At 49.1% G+C, this 21,807-nt stretch overlaps 1 protein-coding gene across 1 annotated transcript; it reads right to left on the bottom strand.

Moving 5' to 3' along the window:
* Positions 1 to 14,034: 14,034 nt before the first annotated feature.
* On the bottom strand, positions 14,035 to 21,799 carry RSAD1 (radical S-adenosyl methionine domain containing 1). The gene is made up of 10 exons (XM_067714215.1): positions 21,787 to 21,799; positions 20,760 to 21,106; positions 20,236 to 20,369; positions 19,915 to 20,119; positions 16,831 to 17,196; positions 16,599 to 16,662; positions 15,977 to 16,124; positions 15,729 to 15,783; positions 14,846 to 14,949; positions 14,035 to 14,710 (listed from the first exon to the last, which is right to left on the bottom strand). The coding sequence occupies exons 1-10, from the start codon at positions 21,797 to 21,799 to the stop codon at positions 14,593 to 14,595; spliced, it is 1,554 nt and encodes a 517-aa protein (XP_067570316.1). The 3' UTR covers positions 14,035 to 14,592.
* Between the last annotated feature and the right edge of the window lie 8 nt (positions 21,800 to 21,807).

The following is a 21,807-nucleotide window of genomic DNA, read 5'->3' on the forward strand; positions in this document are numbered from 1 at the left end:
GTGTGGACATCTGGGAAAAGAATGTTCATTCAGAGGTTGTCAGCTAACTGCCCTCCTTGCAGGAGAACAGCAAGCCCTTTCTTGAAGGGAGATAGGACCAGTTCACATCCATGGCTGCCACTGGAACTCTGAGATATGGAGGAAAGTAAACATCTCCTCTTGTTCTTAGGAGCTTAGGGTCCACTCTAGCCAACAAGACAAACACTCATGAAACTCTTATCCATGCACTCAGCTTCCGGAAGGTCTTGGAACTTTGGGAAGTTACACAGCTTGTGGGTAGCCTGGCTGGGAGTGGGAGAGAGGCCTGGGGGCTGTTCAGGGAGGGTACAGTGTAGGTTAAAGGACAAGGGAAGAAGGGAGCGGGAGAGGGGCGTGGTCAGGCAGGTACATAACCTGGCAGGGCTCTGCCACCAGCCCCTGAGTGACCTTGGGCAGGTGCCTCCCCTTTCTGTGTCTCCATATCACCATTTTCATCATGAAGTTATCGGACCAGATCTGAGCTGGTTAACCTTTTGAGAATCTGATGAAAGCTAGGAAACTTCTCCCCAGAAATGCACATTTGATTTTTTTTAATTGTGGTAAAATACATGTTACATAAAATTCACCATTTTAATGAACACAATTCAGTGTCACTTAGTACAGTCACGATGTCATGTAACCATCACCATTTTCTAATTCCAGAACTTTTTCCTCATCCCAAAAGAAACCCTGTATCCAGTCACTCCCCATTCCTCCCCACCCCTCAGCCCCTGGCAGCCACTTATTTACTTTTCTGTCTTTTTTGATTTGCCTGTTCTGGATATAGTTCCTATAAATGGAATGGCACAATATTTGGCCTTTTGTGTCTGACTACTTTTACTAGGTGTAATGTAAAGGTTCATCAGTGTTGTGGCACATGTCAGTACTTCATTCCCTTTTATGGTTGGACAACATTTCATTGCACAGGTATACCGTACTTTGTTCATTCATTCATCTGCACATTTGGTTTTGCATATGATTTTGCACTCAGTTCCAGGGATTCCTGAAGTTCACTCGCGTGGCCCTGGCGTGGGGTGGGCTGAGTTCAGGGTGCCTTAGAAAAAGAGTTGGGGCATCTGAAGGTGGGTTTCCAACTCTAATGTATGTGCTCATGGGCTAGGGATTAATCACAGTTTGGGAAAGGCAGGATGTAAGTGCTAGGCGAGCCTTCTTAGGGGAGTAGCATTTGAGGTGGGCCGCTGAAGACAAGAGTTCAACAGGCAGGTCGGGTGGCAGGCACTCCACATGAGGACACAGCAGGAGCCAATCCCAGAGGGGATAAAGCACAAGTTCAGGGGACAGTGTCATTTAGCCACTGCCGTCTCCTCCTAGCACGGCAGCTCTGAGCAACCTCCTCAAGCCCGGAGAGGAGGAGGTGGCTGGTTTGATAGAGGACATGACGTCAATTATTGCTTCCTGTCTCTGTTTATTTCCACGCAGCCAGGTGCCAGGCCTGTGGGCAGCTACTCTTTGCAGAGGCTAAACGGCCTCCCTAAATAGAAAGTGTGTTTCTTCCACAGGCTGCATCATCCCTTTCCAGGGACAGCCGCCCTCCCAAAGCCTGAGGCTGCAGCAGTCTGTCTGAAGACCCTTGCATCTCGCTCACCCCCTAGTGCCTCCTAGTCCATCCTAAAGCTTCTGTCTTACCTCCACACACACGCCTGTCCCTGTCCCCTATCATCTGCATCGCCTCCCTCCTTACATCTGGCCTTCCCCACACACAGCTGGTTCACTCTCCACATCCGTCTCATTCCCCTTAAAATCTGGCTGCCCCCTTGAACGACTCATCACACCACTCCCCTTCTTACTAGAAACTTGCTCAGCTAACATGCAGCAGGAATCTCACATACTTCTTGGCCCTGAAGCCAGGCCACAGCTGGACACTTCCCAGGATGAACCGACTTCAGCTTCAGGAATGATGCTCAGACTCCGGGCACCACCTCCAGGCTCAAATTGCTCTTCCTCCCTTCTGGAGAAGGACACGGGAAATGTTTTGGAGGCCACATAGAATAGGGGTTAGGAGCAAGGAGTCTTTTGAGTAAAACATGGGTTTGCATCTCAACATTGCCCCGTCCTAGGCCATCCGTCTCCTCTTCCGGGTGGGACAGTGCTGGTCTCACAGGGTTGCTGTCACCCTCTAATGTCTCATCCTGTTTTGCTATCCTTAGAATCCTTATCCCAATTTCTGTATGGTCTGTCTGTCTGCCCCCACTAAAGCGTAAGGTCCAAGGGAGCAGCAGCCTTGCCTGGCAGATTCAGGGATGTATCCCAGTTCCTGGAGTGGTGTCTGGTACATGCAGGCCATCAGTAGAGGATAGGGATGGGGGAAACCTAGAGAAACGTCAGTGGGTTCATGGTAGCTGCCTTCCAATACCTGAGGGACAGGAAGAGAGCCTAGCTCCTCCAGAGCAGCAGCGCTCAAAGGCAAAACCGTAAACCACAGTGACACATCCCTGGGAGGTTTGCAGCACGACTTGCCTAAGAATCAGAGCTCCCTCCTCGTGCGGGAGTCTCATCGCAGGCCCTGGGACCATCTGCTTGGGCTGCTGTTAAGGACGTGTCTGAGATGGATGGACATCGAGTTCTGGGGCTCTGGGCTGAGGCTCTCCGCCAAAAGGAAGGTTCTCTGCCCCAGCCCCCATCCTTTCTCCTTGTCTTGATCAGGAGAAGGCTGCTTGCTAGGGACGGGATCCGGGCCCAGGGAATGGCTCACCTTGGGGCCTTCATCCTCTAGATTGTGGGGGTAGCTGCAGAATTGCCCCATTCCACCAGTGAGGACACTGTCCTAGTGGCCCATGGCCTAGAACTGGGGCTGCTGGAGGACGAGGTAGGAGGAGGCTGAATTAAAAGCCCTGGGCCCGAGTTTCTTTCAAGCTGTGCAACCCAGGCCCTATGCCTCCCCCTCTGAGTCTCATCTACTCCCTTGCAGAAGGGGCTCAACAATGTCTTCATTGACTTCCCAGGATCAATGCGAGAAAAAAAAAAAAAGTGTGTAAGTACTCTGAAAACTGTACAGATGAAAGGGATTCTAGTTAAGGCCCAGAACCCTCAAACCCACTAGATAATTTCTCTCTTCGACGTTGCAGTAAGCAGGATAATGGCTCCCCAAAGATGTCCCCACCCTTATTGCCAGAAGCTGTGGATTTGTCACCTTACAAGGCAAAAAGGACTTTGCAGATGTGATTAAGGATTTTGCGATGGGGAGATTATCGTGAATTATCCAGATAGTCCCAATGGAATCACAAGGGTCCTTCTACGAGGGAGGCAGGAGGGTCAGAGTCAGAGAAGGAGATGTGATGATGGAAGCAGAGGTCGAAGTGACACGGCCATGAGCCAGGAAAGGCCGCAGCCTTTAGGAGCTGGAAAAGACAAGGAACAGATTCTGTCCTAGAGACCCCAGAGGAACACAGCTCTGCTCACACCTGATTTTAGCCATTTCAGACTTCTGACCTCCAGAACTATAATAAATTTATGTTGTTTTAAGCCACTAGGTTTGTGGTAATTTGTTATGGCAACAATAGGAAATTAATATAGACAGAGTCATATAAACACTTTCAAATCTGATACTCCAACTCTTTTTCAATACTCCTTCTCAGTCAATGAAAGCTTCTGTGGTTACCAAGTTAGCTCAGGACTCCCATGTTTTCATTAAGTAGAGCACCGCTTACCCTGAGTTCCATTTTAGCAGAGCGTGCCAAACTTGACACACCCAAGTTAGAACCCCTGCTCAATAATTTTCCAGCTGGGTGACCTTGGGCCAGGTCACCTAACTTCTGGAGTTGTGAGAATTAAAGATGATTCCACTCAAAAACTCTTTCCTTTCACAGAAGTTAAGGGTTGTATCTAGGGTTGCCAGATAAAATACAAAATGCCTGATTAAATTTGAATTTCAGATAAAACAAATAGTTTTTTAGTATAACTATGTTCCATGCAATATTTCGTTGTTATGAACTTATTCATTGTTTTATCTGAAATTCAAGTATAACTGGGTGTATTTTTATTTGCTAAATCTGTCAACCTTAGTCTTGTTCCAGGTCGCATAGCTTGTAAGCAACAGAGCTAAGCCTCAGTCTCAGACCTTTCAAGCCCAAGGTCAGTAAGCGCCCTGCTCCATCACAGGCCTGGCTTTGAGCAGATTAGCTTAGCCACATAGTAGCCTGGATTTTCAACCCAACTGAGGCTTCAAAAACAAAAAAGAAGTTTGAGCTTTGAAAATTCATTTCCTATCTTAAAAATATATAAAGTGATTATGAAATAAAAATTTAAAACAACAAATAAATGCTTATATTTATTATATATGTACATATGTATAAAGTGTGTAAAATCAACACTGAGTATGAAAAATGAAAGAAGAAACTGCATGCCAAAATGCTTTAACGCATATTAAGAATGTGAATATATCTCTAACATGCCTTTCAGGACTTTTTTCCTTTTGTCTATGTGGACCAACCCATAAGACCTGTGGAGTTTAAATGGCAACTAACCTTACTGGGGGTTTATCATGGACTGGGCAGCCTTCTAAGCACTTTATGCGTACTGACCTCTGTTTTTAAAAATTGAGATATAATTCACATAAAATTTTATATAACATAAAATTTACCCTTTAAAGTGTACACTTCAGTGGTTTTTACTATATTCACAAGGTTGTGCCACCACCACCACTGTCTAGTTCCAGAACATTTCCATCACCCCCAAAAGAAACCTGTATCTATCAAGAGTCACCCCCCACTCCCTTCTGCCTTCAGCCCCTGGCAAATACTACCCTATTTTCTGTCTCTATGGATTTGCCTGTCCTGGACACTTCACAAACAGGAAATCATACAATATGTGGCCTTCCGTGGCTGCTTTCTTTCACGTAGCATAATGTTTTCAAGGTTAAATCCACATAGCACATATCGGTACTTCATCCCTTTTTATTGCTGTATTGTAATATTTCACTGTATTAATATACCATGCTTTATTTATCCATTTATCAGTTGATGGGCATCTGAGTTGTTTCCACATTGTGACTATTGTGAATAATGCTGCTATGAACATTTATTTGGATATAAGCTTTTGTGTGGACATATGTTTCTTAACTCTCTTGGGTACATATCTAGGAGTAGGATTGTTGGGTCACATAGTAATTCTATATTTAACTCTTTGAGGAACTGCCAGACTGTTTTCCACAGCAGTTGTATCATTTTGTATTCCCACCAGCAGCGTGTGAGGGTTCCAATTTTTCCATGTACTTGCCAACACTTCTTTTCCTTTTTTAAAATTATAACTACCTTTGTGGGTGTGAAGTGGTATCACACTGCGGTTTTGACTTGCAGTTCCTTAATGGCTAACAATGTCAAGCAGCTTTTCATGTGCTTTTTGTCCATTTGTATATCTCCTTCGGAGAAACGTCTATTCAAATCCTTTGCCCATTTTTTAATTGGGTTGTTTGTCTTTTGGTTGTTGAGTTGTAGGAGGTCTTTATATATTCTGGATAGTAGACCCTTTTCAGATACACAATTTGCAAATATTTTCTCCCATTCTGCGGTTTTCTTTTCACTTTCTTGATAGTGTCCTTTGACACAAGATTTTTTAATTTTGATGAAATCTAATTTATATATTTTCTCTGGTTGTTTTAGCTATGTGTCCTAAGTTCTTGAAAGTTTACAACAACCATGTGAGGTAGAGCACTCCCATTTTACAGTTGAGGAAATTGGGGTGTAGAGAGGTGAAGCACCTTGTTCAAGATTAAGCGGCAGGGCTGAACACGAGCACTCACACCCCGGGACCCGGGCGGGAATCATTCACCGCTCCTGCGCTCAAACTCAATTTAAGGAGTAGGATCCTTAACTTGTCCCTGGACCTTCAGACCTTATTCAAGATTAGGACAGCCTGGGCTTCCCTGGTGGCGCAGTGGTTGAGAGTCCGCCTGCCGATGCAGGGGACACGGGTTCATGCCCCGGTCCGGGAAGATCCCACATGCCGCAGAGCGGCTGGGCCCGTGAGCCACGGCTGCTGAGCCTGCGCGTCCGGAGCCTGTGCTCTGCAACGGGAGAGGCCCGCTTACCACAACAAATTTAAAAAATTTAAAAATAAATAAATAAATAAATAAATAAAATAAAGATTAGGACAGCCTGCCTGACAGTTTTCATAGCTCACCTTTTATTGTTCATGAATTCATCTGAAAGGTCAATACAGGGTTGTGGGGGGTGGGACACTGAGGGCAGTGGGGAACAATGGCAGCTTCCCCAGTGATGTAAAGCAGCCTCTGTGAGCCAAGGCCCTGCCCGCCTTGTCTCCCATCATGGCTGCCAAGGCCTCAGACAGGGGATCTGGCCTCTCACTTCGGTCCTAATCAAAATAAGAAAGGTCGGCCAAGAAAGTGAGGCCTGTGTAAGCTGGTAAGGTTCAAGGGCAAGGGCAAGCCCCAAGCTGTGTCAGGGATAGCAGGAATGGAGGTAAGGAGGCCCAAGGTCTTGGAGAGGATGAGGTGCAATGGGCACCAGGACAGACCTAATCCAGAGGCAGGGGCAAAGGAAAGGCACACTCTGGTGGGAGTGTCTCCCGGGTGTCAGGGTCTTGGAGGCAGGTAGGGGCAGCCCCACCTGCATAGGTCAGCCACCTGAGGAATGGGGCCATTCCAGTCTGACCTGCTGGGGGAGGGCAAGGAGCACTGGTCTGAGGAGTCACCTAGTGAGGGACATTCCTCCTACTATGGGCGCCACTGCCTGGAGGCTGTCCTATGGCCCACACCCACCTGCAAGGTAGCAAGTTCTACACTGGGCCGGGGGGGAATTTTCCAGAAGCCCAGGGCTACCTACTGACAAGTTTCAGCATCACAAAGAAATGACAGGTCTCTTTTTGTCTTGTCAGGAACCAGGAATTCTTGCTTGGAACCTCCTTCCTTAGGGCTAGCATGCCCAGGAAACTGTAAATCACGATGAAAACACTAATAGTAGTAACTACCACTTTGTCAAATGTGCACTTTGTGCCAGGAACTGCACTAGTCTCTTTCCATCCATCCATCCATCCATCCATCATCTCCAGCCCTACAAAAACCCTGAGGAAGGCATGGTGCCTGCTTTCAGAGGTGAGGAAATGGAGACACACAGGGTGAGTGACTTAAATAAGGCTACCAGCTAGTAATGATACTGGCCCCTCATGGAGGCATTGCTGTAGCAGCCCCTCAGGCCACACCCCAGGAGCCTGACCGCCACCTAACCTCACCCTCCACCCCCGAGGAAGTAGGAAGAAGGGGCTACTGCTCAGGCTGGATGTGAAATGGGGGCTGTGACCCAAGAGGAAGAGGCAAGGCCAAGGGGTTTCGACAGACACAGTGGCCAAGGGCTGCTGCCTTCTCTCATTCACTACTCAGAGAGCCCAGCACAGGAAGCAACTCTGACACTGGCTGGTCCAGAGTTTCTGAAATATGTCTGAGCATCAGGCTCACTGGAGAGCATTTAAAAATACAGATCCCTGGATACAGAGATTTGGATTCTATAGATGTTAGGGGGGCCCAGGAATGCACATTTCATGGAACCGCTGGTACTTCTGATGCAGAGCCAGGTTTGAGAACCTGGGGCTGGTCCAACCCCTTCACTAAGCAGTCGAGAAAACCCCATCTCAGTTCAGGGAAGTCCTACAGGTGCGAAGCAGCAGCGTAGAGATTTGGTCCCAGGTGGACACAGCCGTCAACATTAGACTGCCTCTCCTGGGAGGAGAAAGCCAACTTGAAAGTTGACCATATTTCTGGAGCCCGGAACTGACAGAAAAAGTCACAGGGCAAAAGATAGACTCAAAATATAAATATCTGAAATTTCTAGAAAACTCACTTCCAAAAAAATAAAAATCTATGAAAGATAAAAAGGACAGCATACTGGAAGCAATACTTGCAGTGAATAAGACAAAGAGTTAATATACTTGTAATTATTTATCTATGTAAACAATTCATTCAACTCGATCAGGAAATCATTAAGGCTAAATAAGCAATTGGCTAAGTGAAGATAAGCAAAGAGCTTACCTGTGCACAGAACACAATAGTAGTAAACAAATATTTAATGCAGAACATTTGATTTGGTTGGTAAACTTTAAAATGTAAATTGAAACAAGGTACTGTTAACACATTAGATTATTTTTTAAACTATATTTTAATATATGTACCTGTATGTGTAAATTCATAGGAATGGATTGGGGGGGACTTCCCTGGCGGTCCAGTGGTTACAACTCCACACTCCCAATGAAGGGGGCTTGGGTTTGATCCCTGGTCAGGGAACTAAGATCCCGAATGCTGCACAGCATGGCCAAAAAACAAAAGAAAAAAAAAAAAAAGAAAAGGATTGGGAAGTTGTTTTCTGATTGCCTCAATATCTAGTCTCACCCTTTTTTTATTAACCAAGCCCTTCTATTATTAGGAATGGTAAGGAAGCAGCAAAATGCTTATTACCTGGAATGCAGACATGATGGCTGGAGCTCCAGGGACTATATTAGACCATGTGGAGATCTTAGGGATGGATGCTATGAAATGAAGATACAGAGCACAAAGCCTGTGTTCTTCATGACCAATGACCATGGGTCCACTATGCTAGCCCTGAAATGCTTTGTCTAGACTTCCTTTATGCGGAAGACAAATACATTTATTTGCTTAAGCTTATGTTACTCTGATTTTCTGTCATGTGCAGTTGAACCTGAACTTAACTGATACACACATCAAACCTATGTGGAAGTGTAAAAGGGACTATGCTATGGTATTGCTTACATTTATTATTACTTTTTACATTAAGAATATATTGATGTATTATTTATAGAAGCATCTGTTTTGGAGCCTCAGTGAATTCAGCTTGAGTATGAGCCCCATCACCTCCTATCTATGTGACCTGGGGCAGTCAATTTCTCTGTAAAGTGGGCATGATAATAACAGAACTTATTGAGTTGTTGTGGTGCTTAAATGAATTAATGCAGATAAAATGCTTGGCACCATGCCTGACTGACAGCTATTATCGTACTACCTTATGCTATCACACAGGCACTGGTGGTGGCAGAACCAATCAGAAAAACCCAGGACATGTTTTTGAGTTAAAAAAAAAAACAAAACAGGTTGCAAAACTGGCACATGAGTATGATCCCTTTTGTGAAAAACTATTTTATTTCTACATAGATATGTACATCTATGCATCAAGAGATGTCCGGAGGGATGGCTGACCAAATGTCATAGTGGTAATTCCTGGATACTAGAAGCTTTGCTTTCTTCTATATGGTTGAAAAAGAGCATTATTATTTTTTGAGCAGGAAAATTTAAAAAAAAAAAAAAAAGGAAAAGCCCCTTGGAAAACAATATAACAAGTCTCACCACGAATCATTAAAGCATCCATACCCTTTGACCCAACCATCTCACTCTTGGGAATTGACCTGAGGAAATAATTCAAATGAAGGAAGAAGCTATATCCATAAAAACATGCACTACAGCATGATTTATAATAGAGAAAAACAGTGAAGCACTTAAGTGCCTTACATTAGAGTAATACTTATTATTCACCCATTGGAACATTGTGCAACAATTAAAATGAGAAAGATGATGACCATGTAACAACATGGAAAAATGCTTATGACAGACTGAGAAGAAAAAGGAGCAGAATGAAAAATTAGATGTGTCAGGAGCACAACTGGGCAAAGGTCTTGCATGCATTTGGATGAGGACTGGAAGGGAGCACAAACAGTTGAATTTGTTGGGGTCACTAATTGTAGATTTTTTTTCCTTTTTCACTTAGAATTCTGCCTAATGTTTCTATAATGTTCTTTGTATAATTTTTAAAATTGGCTTTAAAAATCTCCTCAGGGAAAAGAAGAGAAAGCAGGAAGAGGAAAAGAGGAGGGAGAAGATGTGGATTCTCCCAGAAGCAGGGTCTGAATGAGAAGAGTTCAGAGGCAATCTGAACACATGGGCACAGTCCCACCTAGATCTTCTACCTGGGTGGCCCCAGAGGCTGCATCCCCTCTGTTCTCTGACTCAAGAGTAATCAGGTGGACCAAAATCGTTGCCTAAGTTAGGGAGACAGTACGTTAGCTGATAATAAAGTGAGGGTTAAAAGTGTTCTCCAGGGCTTCCCTGGTGGCGCAGTGGTTAAGAATCTGCCTGCCAATGCAGGGGACATGGGTTCGAGCCCTGGTCCAGGAAGATCCCACATGCCGCGGAGCAACTAAGCCCGTGTGCCACAACTACTTAGCCTGCGCTCTAGAGCCCACGAGCCACAACTACTGAGCCCACGCACCACAACTATTGAAGCCCGCGCGCCTAGAGCCCATGCTCTGTAACAAGAGAGGCCACCGCAATGAGAAGCCCGTGCATCGCAATGAAGAGCAGACCCTGCTCGCTGCAACTAGAGAAAGCCCGTGGGCAGCAACGAAGACCCAACGCAGCCAAAAATAAATAAATCTATTAAAAAAAAAGTGTTCTCCAGATTGGAAACATTTGGAAAAACTGATCACGCTTGCTATTGACGACCAGCGGGCTGGCAAGGGCATGAACTGCCAGGCCTCCTGTATCCAAACGAGGGAGGCGCGTCTCCTCAGAGTCAGCAACCCCACGCCTTGGGATTTAGCCTAAGCCTAAGGAAATGATCAAGCCAGTGCATAAAAATATTTACATGAGATGTTCGTTACAGCCTCTATAAAAATAAAAAATTAAGCCCTCTGTTTCACCAAAAAGGAATTGGTAAACTAAATTTCGGGATCACCATGCAGTGGTACACTAGGAAGCTACACTAAAAAAATAGGATGTAGATACAAATTTGACATGAAAAAATGCCCACCACATCTGAGGTAGAAAAAGAAGGCTCCAAAGCAAGATGTGTATTTTCCCCTTTTTGTAAGAGTGTCTATCTAAAGATGTTCGCTTGCATGTAAGAATTCCTGCTAAGATACAGACCAAGGTCTAAAAGAAGCTAATCTTTGAATGGTGGGATTACAAACTGGATCAAGCAGTTTAGTCTCAATTATATTGTTGCAGTAACAAACAACCCCAAATCTACTGGTTTACAGCAGTGAGTGTTGCCGTCCCACTCCCGCTCCTGTCTCTAGTGGTCGGCCGCTCCTCTGCCCAACGACTTCTTCACTCTAGGACCCAGGTGGATGGAACAGCCTCTATTTGAACCCTGCAGGTCTCTGTGGTGGAGGAAGGAAATGGCAGACCACCCTCTGGTTCTTACAATCTGTGCTGGGCAAGTCTTACGGCCCTTCCCAGGTTCAACGGGGCAGGGATATATAATGGTAAACATTTTGAACAATAAAACAAGCTACCACAAAGTTATTTCATCCTTGTCTTAGTCCATTCAGGCTGCTATAACAAAAATACGATAGCCTGCGTAGCTTAAACAACAAACATTTATTTCTCACAGTTCTGAAGGCTGGGAAGTCCAAGATCAAGGTGCCAGGAAATTTGGTGTCTGGTGAGGGCCTGATTCCTGGTTCGTAGCTGTCTGTCTTCCCTCTGTGTCCTCACACAGGAGATGGGGCCAGGGAGCTCTCTGAGGTCTCTTTCATAAGTGCACTAATCCCATTCATGAGGGCTCCACCTTCATGACCTAATCACCTCCCAAAGGCCCCACATCTGAATACCATCCCCCTAGGGATGAAGTTTCCACATATGAATTCTGGGGGGAACACATTCAGTTTATAGCAATCCTATTACTTAAAGTCCTTTCTTTGCAGAATGCAGTTCTTTCCCAGGAAGTGGATGGTCTCATGGAGATGGGACATGTGGGTTCTCCAGGAGAGAAAATACAGACACCGAGACCAAGCACCAGGCAGAAATGGCAGTTTCAAGCCTGAGGCAGAGGGGCCAGAGAGAGGTCAGGATTTTGCTTAATTTTTTTTTTTTTTTTTGCGGTATGCCGGCCTCTCACTGCTGTGGCCTCTCCCGTTGTGGAGCACAGGCTCCGGACGCGCAGGCTCAGTGGCCGTGGCTCACGGGCCTAGCCGCTCGGCGGCATGTGGGATCTTCCCTAACCAGGGCACAAACCCGTATCCCCTGCATCGGCAGGCGGACTCTCAACGACTGCGCCACCAGGGAAGCCCAGGATTTTGCTTAATTTAAGAGACAGGTCAATCAACCTGACCCACAGTAAGAATAAAACAACAATGCGACAGAAAGTTCTAGATGTCCAGAAGTATTACGCCAGTTCTCTTACTTACTTATATGACTTGAGTCAAGTTAGAGGGCCTCTTTGAATGTCCGCATACATAAAAGGCAAATTAAAATAGCTGTCCTGCTTACTTTACTCTATTTGATTGGGCATGGGCAGGGGGCGCTCAGTCGTCAGCCCTAAAATTGTCAGCACTCTAGGTGGGGAAGGCTTGGGCCTTCAAGCTGTAACCACACACTCACATACATTACATTTCCCCAAATCCTCTCATCACCTCATCATCAGAGTAGCTTGTTCACCGCTCTTATTTGTGTCCGTATGCTTTTCAACAGGACAGGTGAAAAGATGACAACAGAAGTCTCCAGATGGAGGAAGAGAACCCCTTTGACGGATGAGCCCAGGAAGGTCTGGACGCAGAGGGAAGGACCTCACTCCCCTTGGTCAGGTCTGGAATTAGCCTTGTTCCCCTTTTCTCTCCTGATCCCAGCCTCTCAGGATGGAAGATGACAGGGCTTCTCAAACCGGCCTGATCACTAGAGCCACTTAGGAAACATTTAAAAACTAGATTCCTGGGCTCCACCTTCCAGAGACTCTGATTCACCTGGTGAGGGTGGGAGGCTGAGTCACAGAAGGTGACCTGTGCCATCCCCACCTGGCTCCCGTCCAGCCCCTCTGCACAGGCCTCGTGTGGTGCCCCAGCAGGGAGGGCCCAGGCATCTCAGGTGGCACGAGCCCTGACAGCTGGGAGAAACCTGAGTGCGCCCAGGTTATCTGATGGCGCACCTGCTCTGGCCCCGTGCTCACATCTTGAATATCAAGATCAGGGGAAGGCTCGAGAAGAGGCTCCCCAGGCAGCACAGGTCACCCCGCAAGCTGCGCGGGGGCCAAAGGAGGTAATAAGAAAAAAGCATTTCCCCTTTCCTCCTCCCAGCCCCTCAGAACCAAATGCACTGCAGGCTTCCACAGCCCATCTACACACCTTTACTGATAACCCTGGAGTTTATCTCTTCACACATCTATCAACATGGTGGCGAGTTCCTCGAGGGCTGGGACAGGTCTTATTCCTCTCTGCATGCCGCTCAGAGCCTGGCACACTATTAGTGCTTGCTGAATATTTCATAAATAAAGGAGAGGGAGTTAACACTTACCATGTTACCACAGGTCAAAGAAGGACTGATATTCACACCCACCAGGCACGTGGGAAATGCACGTGCTCACCTCTGAGGGGTGGGGGGAACCCTATCCTTAGTCACCCAGCTAGAGACTGAGCTTAGCATGCCCTGATTTGCAAGGGTACTAAATTACCTTTGACATCAGGGCACCCTTTGATATGATGAGTTACAGAGCCTCTTCACAGGAAAATGCCTCCCTCCCCACCGCCCCCCAAACCCTGCATAGAATTTATAGGTTAAGGGTATCAGCCCTTAAAAAAAAGGGGAAAGCTCTTTTTTTTTTTTTTTTGCAGTAGGCAGGCCTCTCACTGTTGTGGCCTCTCCCGTTGCGGAGCACAGGCTCCGGACGCGCAGGCTCAGCGGCCATGGCTCACGGGCCCAGCCGCTCCGCGGCATGTGGGATCCTCCCGGACCGGGGCACGAACCCGCGTCCCCTGCATCGGCAGGCGGACTCTCAACCACTGCGCCACCAGGGAAGCCCCGAAAGCTCTTTTTTTAATGGATGCACGCCAGTTAATGAACATAGATCCAATGACAGAGTCAGAAATTAACATTTTGCAACCCCAATCTAATCACTGATTTAGGCAAGGATCATTGATGAATGCTGAGATCGCTGGGCACATGACTGTCAGGAAGGAATCTCAGCCCTAGACTAAGGCTCAAGCCCCCAAGTCAGGATCCCACACTCCAAGAAAAAGCCCAGGCAAAGGATAAGACCACAGTCAAGGCAGGCTCCACATGGGTTTATTAAGGCCGGGGAGAATTACCAGGCTCTGATCTTTCCTGAATTCTCCCCTCTCCTCTCCCTCTTAGCTCCCCCCACCTTCACTCTCTCAAGGGGAAAGGCTGCAGTGGGGAGGGGACTGGGGGGCACTCTGAAGTACTGTGAGGCTCCTGACGCCCAAACATATCCTGGCTACCGAAAGGAAAGAGGCAAGGCTCGCTCTGATCTTTCCCACTGTTCTCAGAGTCCGGCAGGCTGCTGTGCTGGACATCCACGACCTGTCCTGTACTGTAGGAGCAGGAAGCCTGAGAGCTCTATTTCTCAGCATCTCTTGCCAGCCAGGATTTGTTTAGAGTCAACTGATGAGAGGCACCCACAGAAACCATTCCTCCCTCTCTGGCAGTGGTGGGTACACTTGATGCCAGTTCCCAGACCAGAAATGTCCTCCCATCTGCCTCACTGCAGCCATTCCCCTGGGGAGGCCAGGGCTGGGCAGCGACCAGAGCCGGGACAGCACCTGCCAGTGGAGACGGCAGTGTCGCTGGGACACAGCAACATGTGACTATCCTCCTGGCACAGGGGAGGGAGTTCTCTGCTGCCAGGCCTCTTGGAGCCGAGATAGAAGGGTCGGCAACATGGAGTCCAGCACAGCCAGCCCCTCCCAGGAACACCGAAGACCCCTGGAAAAACAAAGAGGCCTGGCTGGGACTGTGCCCTCTTACCAGTTTCAATCATCACCCTCCACCAGTGCCAAGGCCCTGGCACCCACAGGCCCCTCCTTGTCCGTCCTTCTCACCTCCCCCCACCCAACACACCTGCGATCCAGCAGCAAGTGGCCCTGCTCCAGCAGCTCCTGCACCTCCTCGTTGGCTACAAACAGGTCCCACAAGGTCAGCTGGGGCTCAAACTGCTGCCAGTGCTGGGGAGACCAGAAGGGGCAGAGATGCAGGGACCACAAGGTGGGGAGCTGGCGGGGCTATTCCAGGCCACCTGTCTGGGGGTGCAGTGAGGGATGAGGGGTGGGTCCAATCCAACACAGCGATCTCAGAAACTGACTGTCATGCACACCAGGACCAGGCCACTGGACCAGCAGGGAGGTGGGCACCTTCAGTCCATTCCACGTTCAGGCCAAACCCAGGTCCCAGCCAAGCCAGGTCTCCCTTTGCTCCTCCCCTCCCCCTGTGCTGGCCAGAGTACGGTCAGCCCCAGCCAGAGTTCGATGGCTCTGACTTCATCCACAGCGGTTCCGAGCCTGCCTGATCTGTATCTACTGCACTTTCTATCTGAGCTTTCAGCGCTGCTTTAAGAATATTTGAAAACTCTTAATCTAGTCTATTCCCTTAGACGACTGAGAAAGTTGAAATTCAGAGGTGAAGGGATGTGTGCCTAAGGTAGCGGTAGACGGGGACTAGAGCCCGGCTCTCTCTGCAGCCCTAGTCTAGGGTTCTCACCATTGCCTTACGCTGCTCATCACTCCTGCCCATCAGGCCTCTGCTGGACCAAGGCCCTACCTCTAGCTGCCAGTCCCAGAGGAATGGGAGGGGTGTGTGTGTGTGTGTGTGTGTGTGTGTGTGTGCGCGTGCGTGCGCGTGCGCGCGCGCCTGCGTGCGTGCGTGTGTGTAGAAGAGAGAGTGAGACAGAGTGATTCTGCGAGGCCTAGGAGGAGAAAGCAGCGTGCCAGACCCCCGGACCTCTTACCTGGTGAGTGATCCCCACATCTGTGCGTAGTCCCATGGCCAAAACTTCCTCCAGACTGAAAGAAAAACCAATAAGGGGTCTTGGAGAGGAGACTTGCGCTTCTCCCATTCTTTACACCCTATGCTGGGATGTGCGTAGGGGGGGTTTATGGGGAATCACGCAATATGGGGCGGGGAGGGGGCAGGGCAAGGTGGGAAACAAAGATGTGCAGGTAGGTGTTTCTTGGGGTAGAGCCCTCAGGTGCTCACAGCGCCAGCTCGCCCAGGGGGATGCGCCTCCGGGTGCCATGACCAAACAGCATCACCTCCTTCATCCAGTTGTCAGGCTCCAGGGTCTGGATCCGAGCCTCTCGGGTGTGGCCCCCAGCCCCCTGGGGTACAAATCGCCCATGGGCTCCTGACAACATCAACAACCGCCCCCACTTTAATAGCAGCGAACACTGTGTGCTTGCCAGATGTTAAATCAGTGGTTCTCACAGTGTGGCCCCTGGACCAACAGCGTCTCAGATGCCAGAAATGTCCATTCTCAGGCCCTGTCCAATTCCAGAAATTCTAGAATTTGGTTGGGACCCAGCTGGGTTTTAACAAGCAGTCTAGATAATTCTAATGCACACTAAAGATCGAGAACCACAGTGCCAGGCACTATACCCAGTGCCTCAACATACATACTGAACAAGAACCACAGTGCCAGGCACTAGGCCAAGTGCCTCAACATACATACTCAACAGCTCTACGAAGTCAACAGTGTTTTTTTGCCACACTTTACATACGAGGAAACAGAGGCCTGGAGAGCTTAATAAGTGGCCCAAGAGCACACAGCCGTGACACTGCTCTCCTGAGTCATCCCACCTAAGGTTCACAGGGGACTCACCAGGTCCAACGCCAAGGTACTGACCGCACTGCCAGTAAGTCCAGTTGTGGGTACTAAGCGCCCCCTGTGGGAAGGGAGGGAATAGTCAGTGCAGAGAGAAGCAGGTGGGCCTGTCTCTGCTCAGGGAAGGGCACCTGGTTAGAATGTCCCACCATCTCAGGCTTCGGAAGCACCCTTCTCCCCAAAGAGGGCCTCAGCCTGCCCAGGCCCCACCTTCAGCCACAGGACTTACATTCCGGGCGAAGTTGGAGACCTCATACTGGCGGAAGCCAGCCTCCCGAAGGACTGCCCGTCCCTCCTGGTACATCTCAGCGGCAAGTTCGGGGTCAGGGGCAGGAAGGGAGCCCTGCTGCACCTGGGTGAAGAGGGCGGTGCCCCGCTCCAGGGACAGCTGGTAGAGCGACACATGGTCATCACAGTGCCGCAGCAGTTTCCGCAGCTGCCCAAGCCACGGCCCCACGTGCTGTGCCGGCAGCCCCAGCATCAGGTCCACAGAAACACGCCCCGGGAAGTGGCGCCGGGCCTCCGCCAGCATCTGCAGGGCATCACTGGCTGAGTGTGTCCTCCCCAGCAGCTGGAGCTCAGTGTCATCTAGGGACTGGAGAGAGAGGGTCAGGTGTAAGCACGCAGGCTAGCTCAGAGGGAGACGGAAACACCTGACTGACCTTACTGCAGACACAGATACAGGGGAAGACACAGGACATGGCAGGGGGCTGGAAGGTGGAAGGTCAAGCCAGTAGCAGGGGTACCATTCACTGAAGAGTCACTATATGCAAAGCATTTCTACGCAGCGTCTAATTTATCCTTACAACCCTCCAACATTAGCTCCATTTTACAGACGACAAAACAAGTTCAGAGATGTTAAGCAGCTTGCCCAAAGTCACACAATGGCGAAGTCAGACCTGGAATTTAGGACTGACTCCAAAGCCAACCATCTTTTTTTGATTTTACTTTTTATTTTTAAATATTTTGAACCTATAGAAAAGTTGCGAGAAAAGCTCAACAAACACCTTCATCCAGATTCACCAATTAACATTTTGCCACATTTGCTTTGTCTCTCTCTCTAAATATACACATATATTATTATTATGTTGAATCATTTGAGGGTAAGTTATAGACCAGGGCTGTCTAAAAGAACCATCTGCGAGGATGGAAACGTTCTGTATCTGCATTGTCCAATACAGTAGACACTAATCTCATGTGGCTATTTAAATTTTAAGTTAATTAAATTTAAATAACCACATTCTAAGTGCTTCCTAGCATGTGGTCAGTGGCTACTATATTGGTCAGTGCAGATATAGAACATTTTAGTATAATATGGTAGCCACTGGCCACAGGCTAGTGAGCACTTGCAATGTGGTTATTTATTTATTTATTTTTAAATTTTATTTTATTTATTTATTTTTGGCTGCATTGGGTCTTTGTTGCTGTGCACGGGCTTTCTCTAGTTGCGGAGAGAGGGGGCTACTCTTCGTTGCCTTGTGTAGGCTTCTCACTGTGGTGGCTTCTCTTGTTGCTCTAGAGCACAGGCTCAGTAGTTGTGGCTCACGGGCTTAGTTGCTCTGCGGCATGTGGGATCTTCCCGGACCAGGGCTCGAACCCATGTCCCCTGCACTGGCAGACGGATTCTTAACCACTGCGCCACCAGGAAAGCCCCCGCAATGTGGTTATTTAAATGTAAAAAACTTAAATACTGTACTCCTGTACCCCTAAATAATTACATGTGTATTTCCTAAAAACAAGGACATTCTCTTACACAACCACAATCTAATTATAGAGTTCAGGAAATGTAACACTGATACAATCCTGTTGTCTAAGACTCAGTCTTATTCAAAGTTGGCCAATTGTCCCTAAATATCTGCTGTAGTAATTTCCTCTTCCCACCCCAATCCAGGATCCAGTCGCGGGTCACACATTGCATTCAGCTATCATTGTCTCTTTAGTTTCCTTTAGTTGAGATCCTCATCCTGCCTTTGTCTTTTATGACACTGACATTTTTGAAGAGTACAGGCTAGTTGTTTTAATTTTCTATTTTATTATTATTTTTAAAATTATTTATTTATTTTGGCTGTGCCGGTTCTTAGTTGCGGCACATGGGATCTTTAGTTGTGGCATACGAACTCTTAGTTGCAGCATGCATGCGCGATCTAGTTCCCCAACCAGGGATTGAACCCGGGACCCCTGCACTGGGAGTGTGGAGTCTTACCCACTGGACTACGAGGGAAGTCCCCGGGCTAATTGTTTTCAAAAATGTCTCGTAGGGAAGGAAGCTGCATGGTGCGGCCTAAATAAATAAATTATTTAAAATGTCTCTTAATAAGTCCTAGAGCTCTCCTGTACATCACTGTGTTTATAGTTAGCAATACTGTACTGTACACTAAAAAACTGTTCAGATGGTACTTCGATCTCATGTTACCTGTTCTTACGATACACACACACAGTCTCTTAATTTAGGTGTTTCCTCACAATTAGATTCAAGATATGTAAGCATTTGGGGCCAGAGTATCTCAGAAATGGCGTGTCCCTCTCAATATGTCTCATCAGGACAAAGCCCTGACCCCAAACTCTATGGTAAATGGTACATGTATTTGAAGGAGGGAGACAATACTGGCTATGGAACTATCACGGGCCAACCTGCGAGGAACATGTTTCTCCCCGACTTAAAAACCTTCAGTGACTCCCTTGTCACCACTAAGCGAAACCCCAAACTTCCTAGTATGGTGCTGAAGACTCTGGGCCCTAGCTTGCAGCCTTGTCCCCAGCCTCTCCAGTCACAAGGAATGGCTCACAGGTCCCCCCAAACATGCAAGTTCTTCCAAATCCTGTGTCTTTTCCTCCCACACCCTCATCTCTGGTGGACTCCTCTTCCTCATTCAAACATCATGTCCTTCAGGAAGGTTTCTATGATCTTGTCAGACTGAGGCGGCCTTCAGGCTGGACTCTGAGAGCACTTTGTAGAGACCCCCTTTATAAGCAGACTTTATCATGCTGCAGTGATCTGACCACCTGTTGGCCTCCTCCTGGGTCTCCAATCATGTAACAAATCTTTTTCAAGCATCTACTATGTGCCAAGCACACAGTGCTTGGAACACTGTGATGAACACAAAGGCATACACGATCCCTGCCTCACAGGGCTTCTGCTCTACCACAGAAACAGACAATTAAGGACTTACAAAAGCGTCACCATACACTTTTTAGTGCCTACAGGTTCCTGGCACCCAGAAAGAGCTCAATAAATGTTTGCCCGATGAATGAACGTGATCACCCAGGAGAGACATCCTGGGTGCCCTAGGATGAGGTGGGTGAGATGGGTTACCTGGAGGCCAATGGACAACCTGTTGACTCCTGCTGCCCGGAATGCTGCCAGCCTGGAGCCTGGGGCCGAAGAGGGGTTGGCCTCCAATGTGACTTCAGAGTCTGCAGGCAGGTGAGTTGCCTGGGCCACTGCCTCCAGGACAGCTGCCACAGTGTGGGGGCTGGCCAGACTGGGGGTACCCCCACCAAAGAACACAGACTCCACTCTAGGGAAAGAGGATGGAGAAGATGAGACGTGGGGGAGCCCTACGGGATGCCTGCACCTGTCCTATGCACCGGCCACATAATTCCCGAGACCCCGCCTACAGCCCCCAGTACCCACCGCTGCACCCCACTGAGTTGCAGCAGCGTCTGAGCCTCGGTCACCAGACAGCGTCTCATGGCAGCCTCGTCCACACCGCGGGGGATGTACTTGTTGAAGTTGCAGTAACTGCAGCGCTTCTCGCAGTAGGGCCACTGGGGGCAGGGGGCGTGTGAAAAGGACGAGAGATGACCCTGTGCTGCCCTGGCCACTTCCAGGGTTCAGTCGCACACATCCCCATCCCCATTCCTAGGTCAGTCAACAGTGGCTACCGCATCTAAGCCACGCAACTCCCCAAGGGGGTTAGTAAGCCCACTTCAATAGGAGGAAATTGAGGTTCAGAAGGGAAATCACTTGGTCAAGGTCAACGAGATGGTGAGCACCAGAGACTTCAGGTCTCCGGACCAAGACATTTCCCTGCCAGGGAAAGGGCCCCAGACCTCGTCTGGTAGCGGGGAAAGACGGCAGGTGGGCTCGCAGCGCGACAAGCGCCTCCTCGCCTCTGGCCCTCCGCGCCCGAGCCTCCGCCTCCCCTCCCCACTCACGTGGACGTAAAGCGCTGCGCGCTGGCTCCCGGGCGTAGGACCCCGGGGTCCTCCCGCGTCCTCCGCGAGGCGGCGCCTCTGGGCCATCTTGGCGGCCTTCACCCAGCCGCGGGCCCGAACACCGGGGAGCGCCGTGCCGCCCGCTGTGGCGGGGAGGCCCGGTGCGCGGGCCAGGACCCGAGATCGAGACAAACCCAGTGCAAAGCGTCCGGTGTGCGCTGACCCGGGCCGGGTGGGCCGCCCGGGCGGAAGGAAAGGGGCTGCGTGGCCGCGCCCTGTGTCGGAGCGCCGCCGAGAGGGCTCCGGGCCGCAGCGCCACCGGGAGGGCTCCGGGGCCGCAGCGCCACCTGCTGGGCACCGGTGCGCTCACCGCAGCCGCCCGGCCGTCCTTTGGCGGCGGCAGGGGTGCGGGGAGCTCCGCAGCTTTTGGCACCCCGTCGAAGGCGAGTTCCTGGATCAATCCAGGAACTCTTAGTTCGTTCGATGGGTTCCTTCACATTTTATGTGTCTGGTTCAGAGCTGGGCGCTGGGGCTATCCAGATGCATAAGGCCAGGGCACAGTACAGGTGCATGAGACAGGACGTAAACCAACAAGAGACAACAGGCAACCGATTTTAATTCAGCACTTGCTGGATACCAGGCCGGTGTGCTCCGTGCCGCGAGGCGGGTCTGTTACAAGGGATGTGGAATCAGTGGGGTAGGACAGGGCACTTGGACTGAATGTTGCAAGAGCAGAAAATCCCGGGGGGAATGGGCTTGGCCAGGAGAGTAGGTTGTCAACTCCTGGGTCACGCCAACCCCAGGCACCTGCTGTGAGGAGTGTCAGAGATGGTGTATGTGGGACAGACAGGGTTCAGGTGAAGGGCTGGACAAGCAGGCACCTGAAGAACTGTCCCGGAAAGTGGAAGGATCATGGGCCTTGGAGTCAGTCACCTGGGTTCCCTAATTCCAGTTGTGTGACCTTGGGCAAGTCACTGAACTTCTTGAGTTTCAGTTTCATAGTTTGTGAAATGGGGCTAATGCCTACTTGACGGTGTCATTGGGAGAA

The sequence above is a fragment of the Pseudorca crassidens genome, chromosome 19, assembly GCF_039906515.1.
Source record: "Pseudorca crassidens isolate mPseCra1 chromosome 19, mPseCra1.hap1, whole genome shotgun sequence".
Taxonomy (NCBI): domain Eukaryota; kingdom Metazoa; phylum Chordata; class Mammalia; order Artiodactyla; family Delphinidae; genus Pseudorca; species Pseudorca crassidens.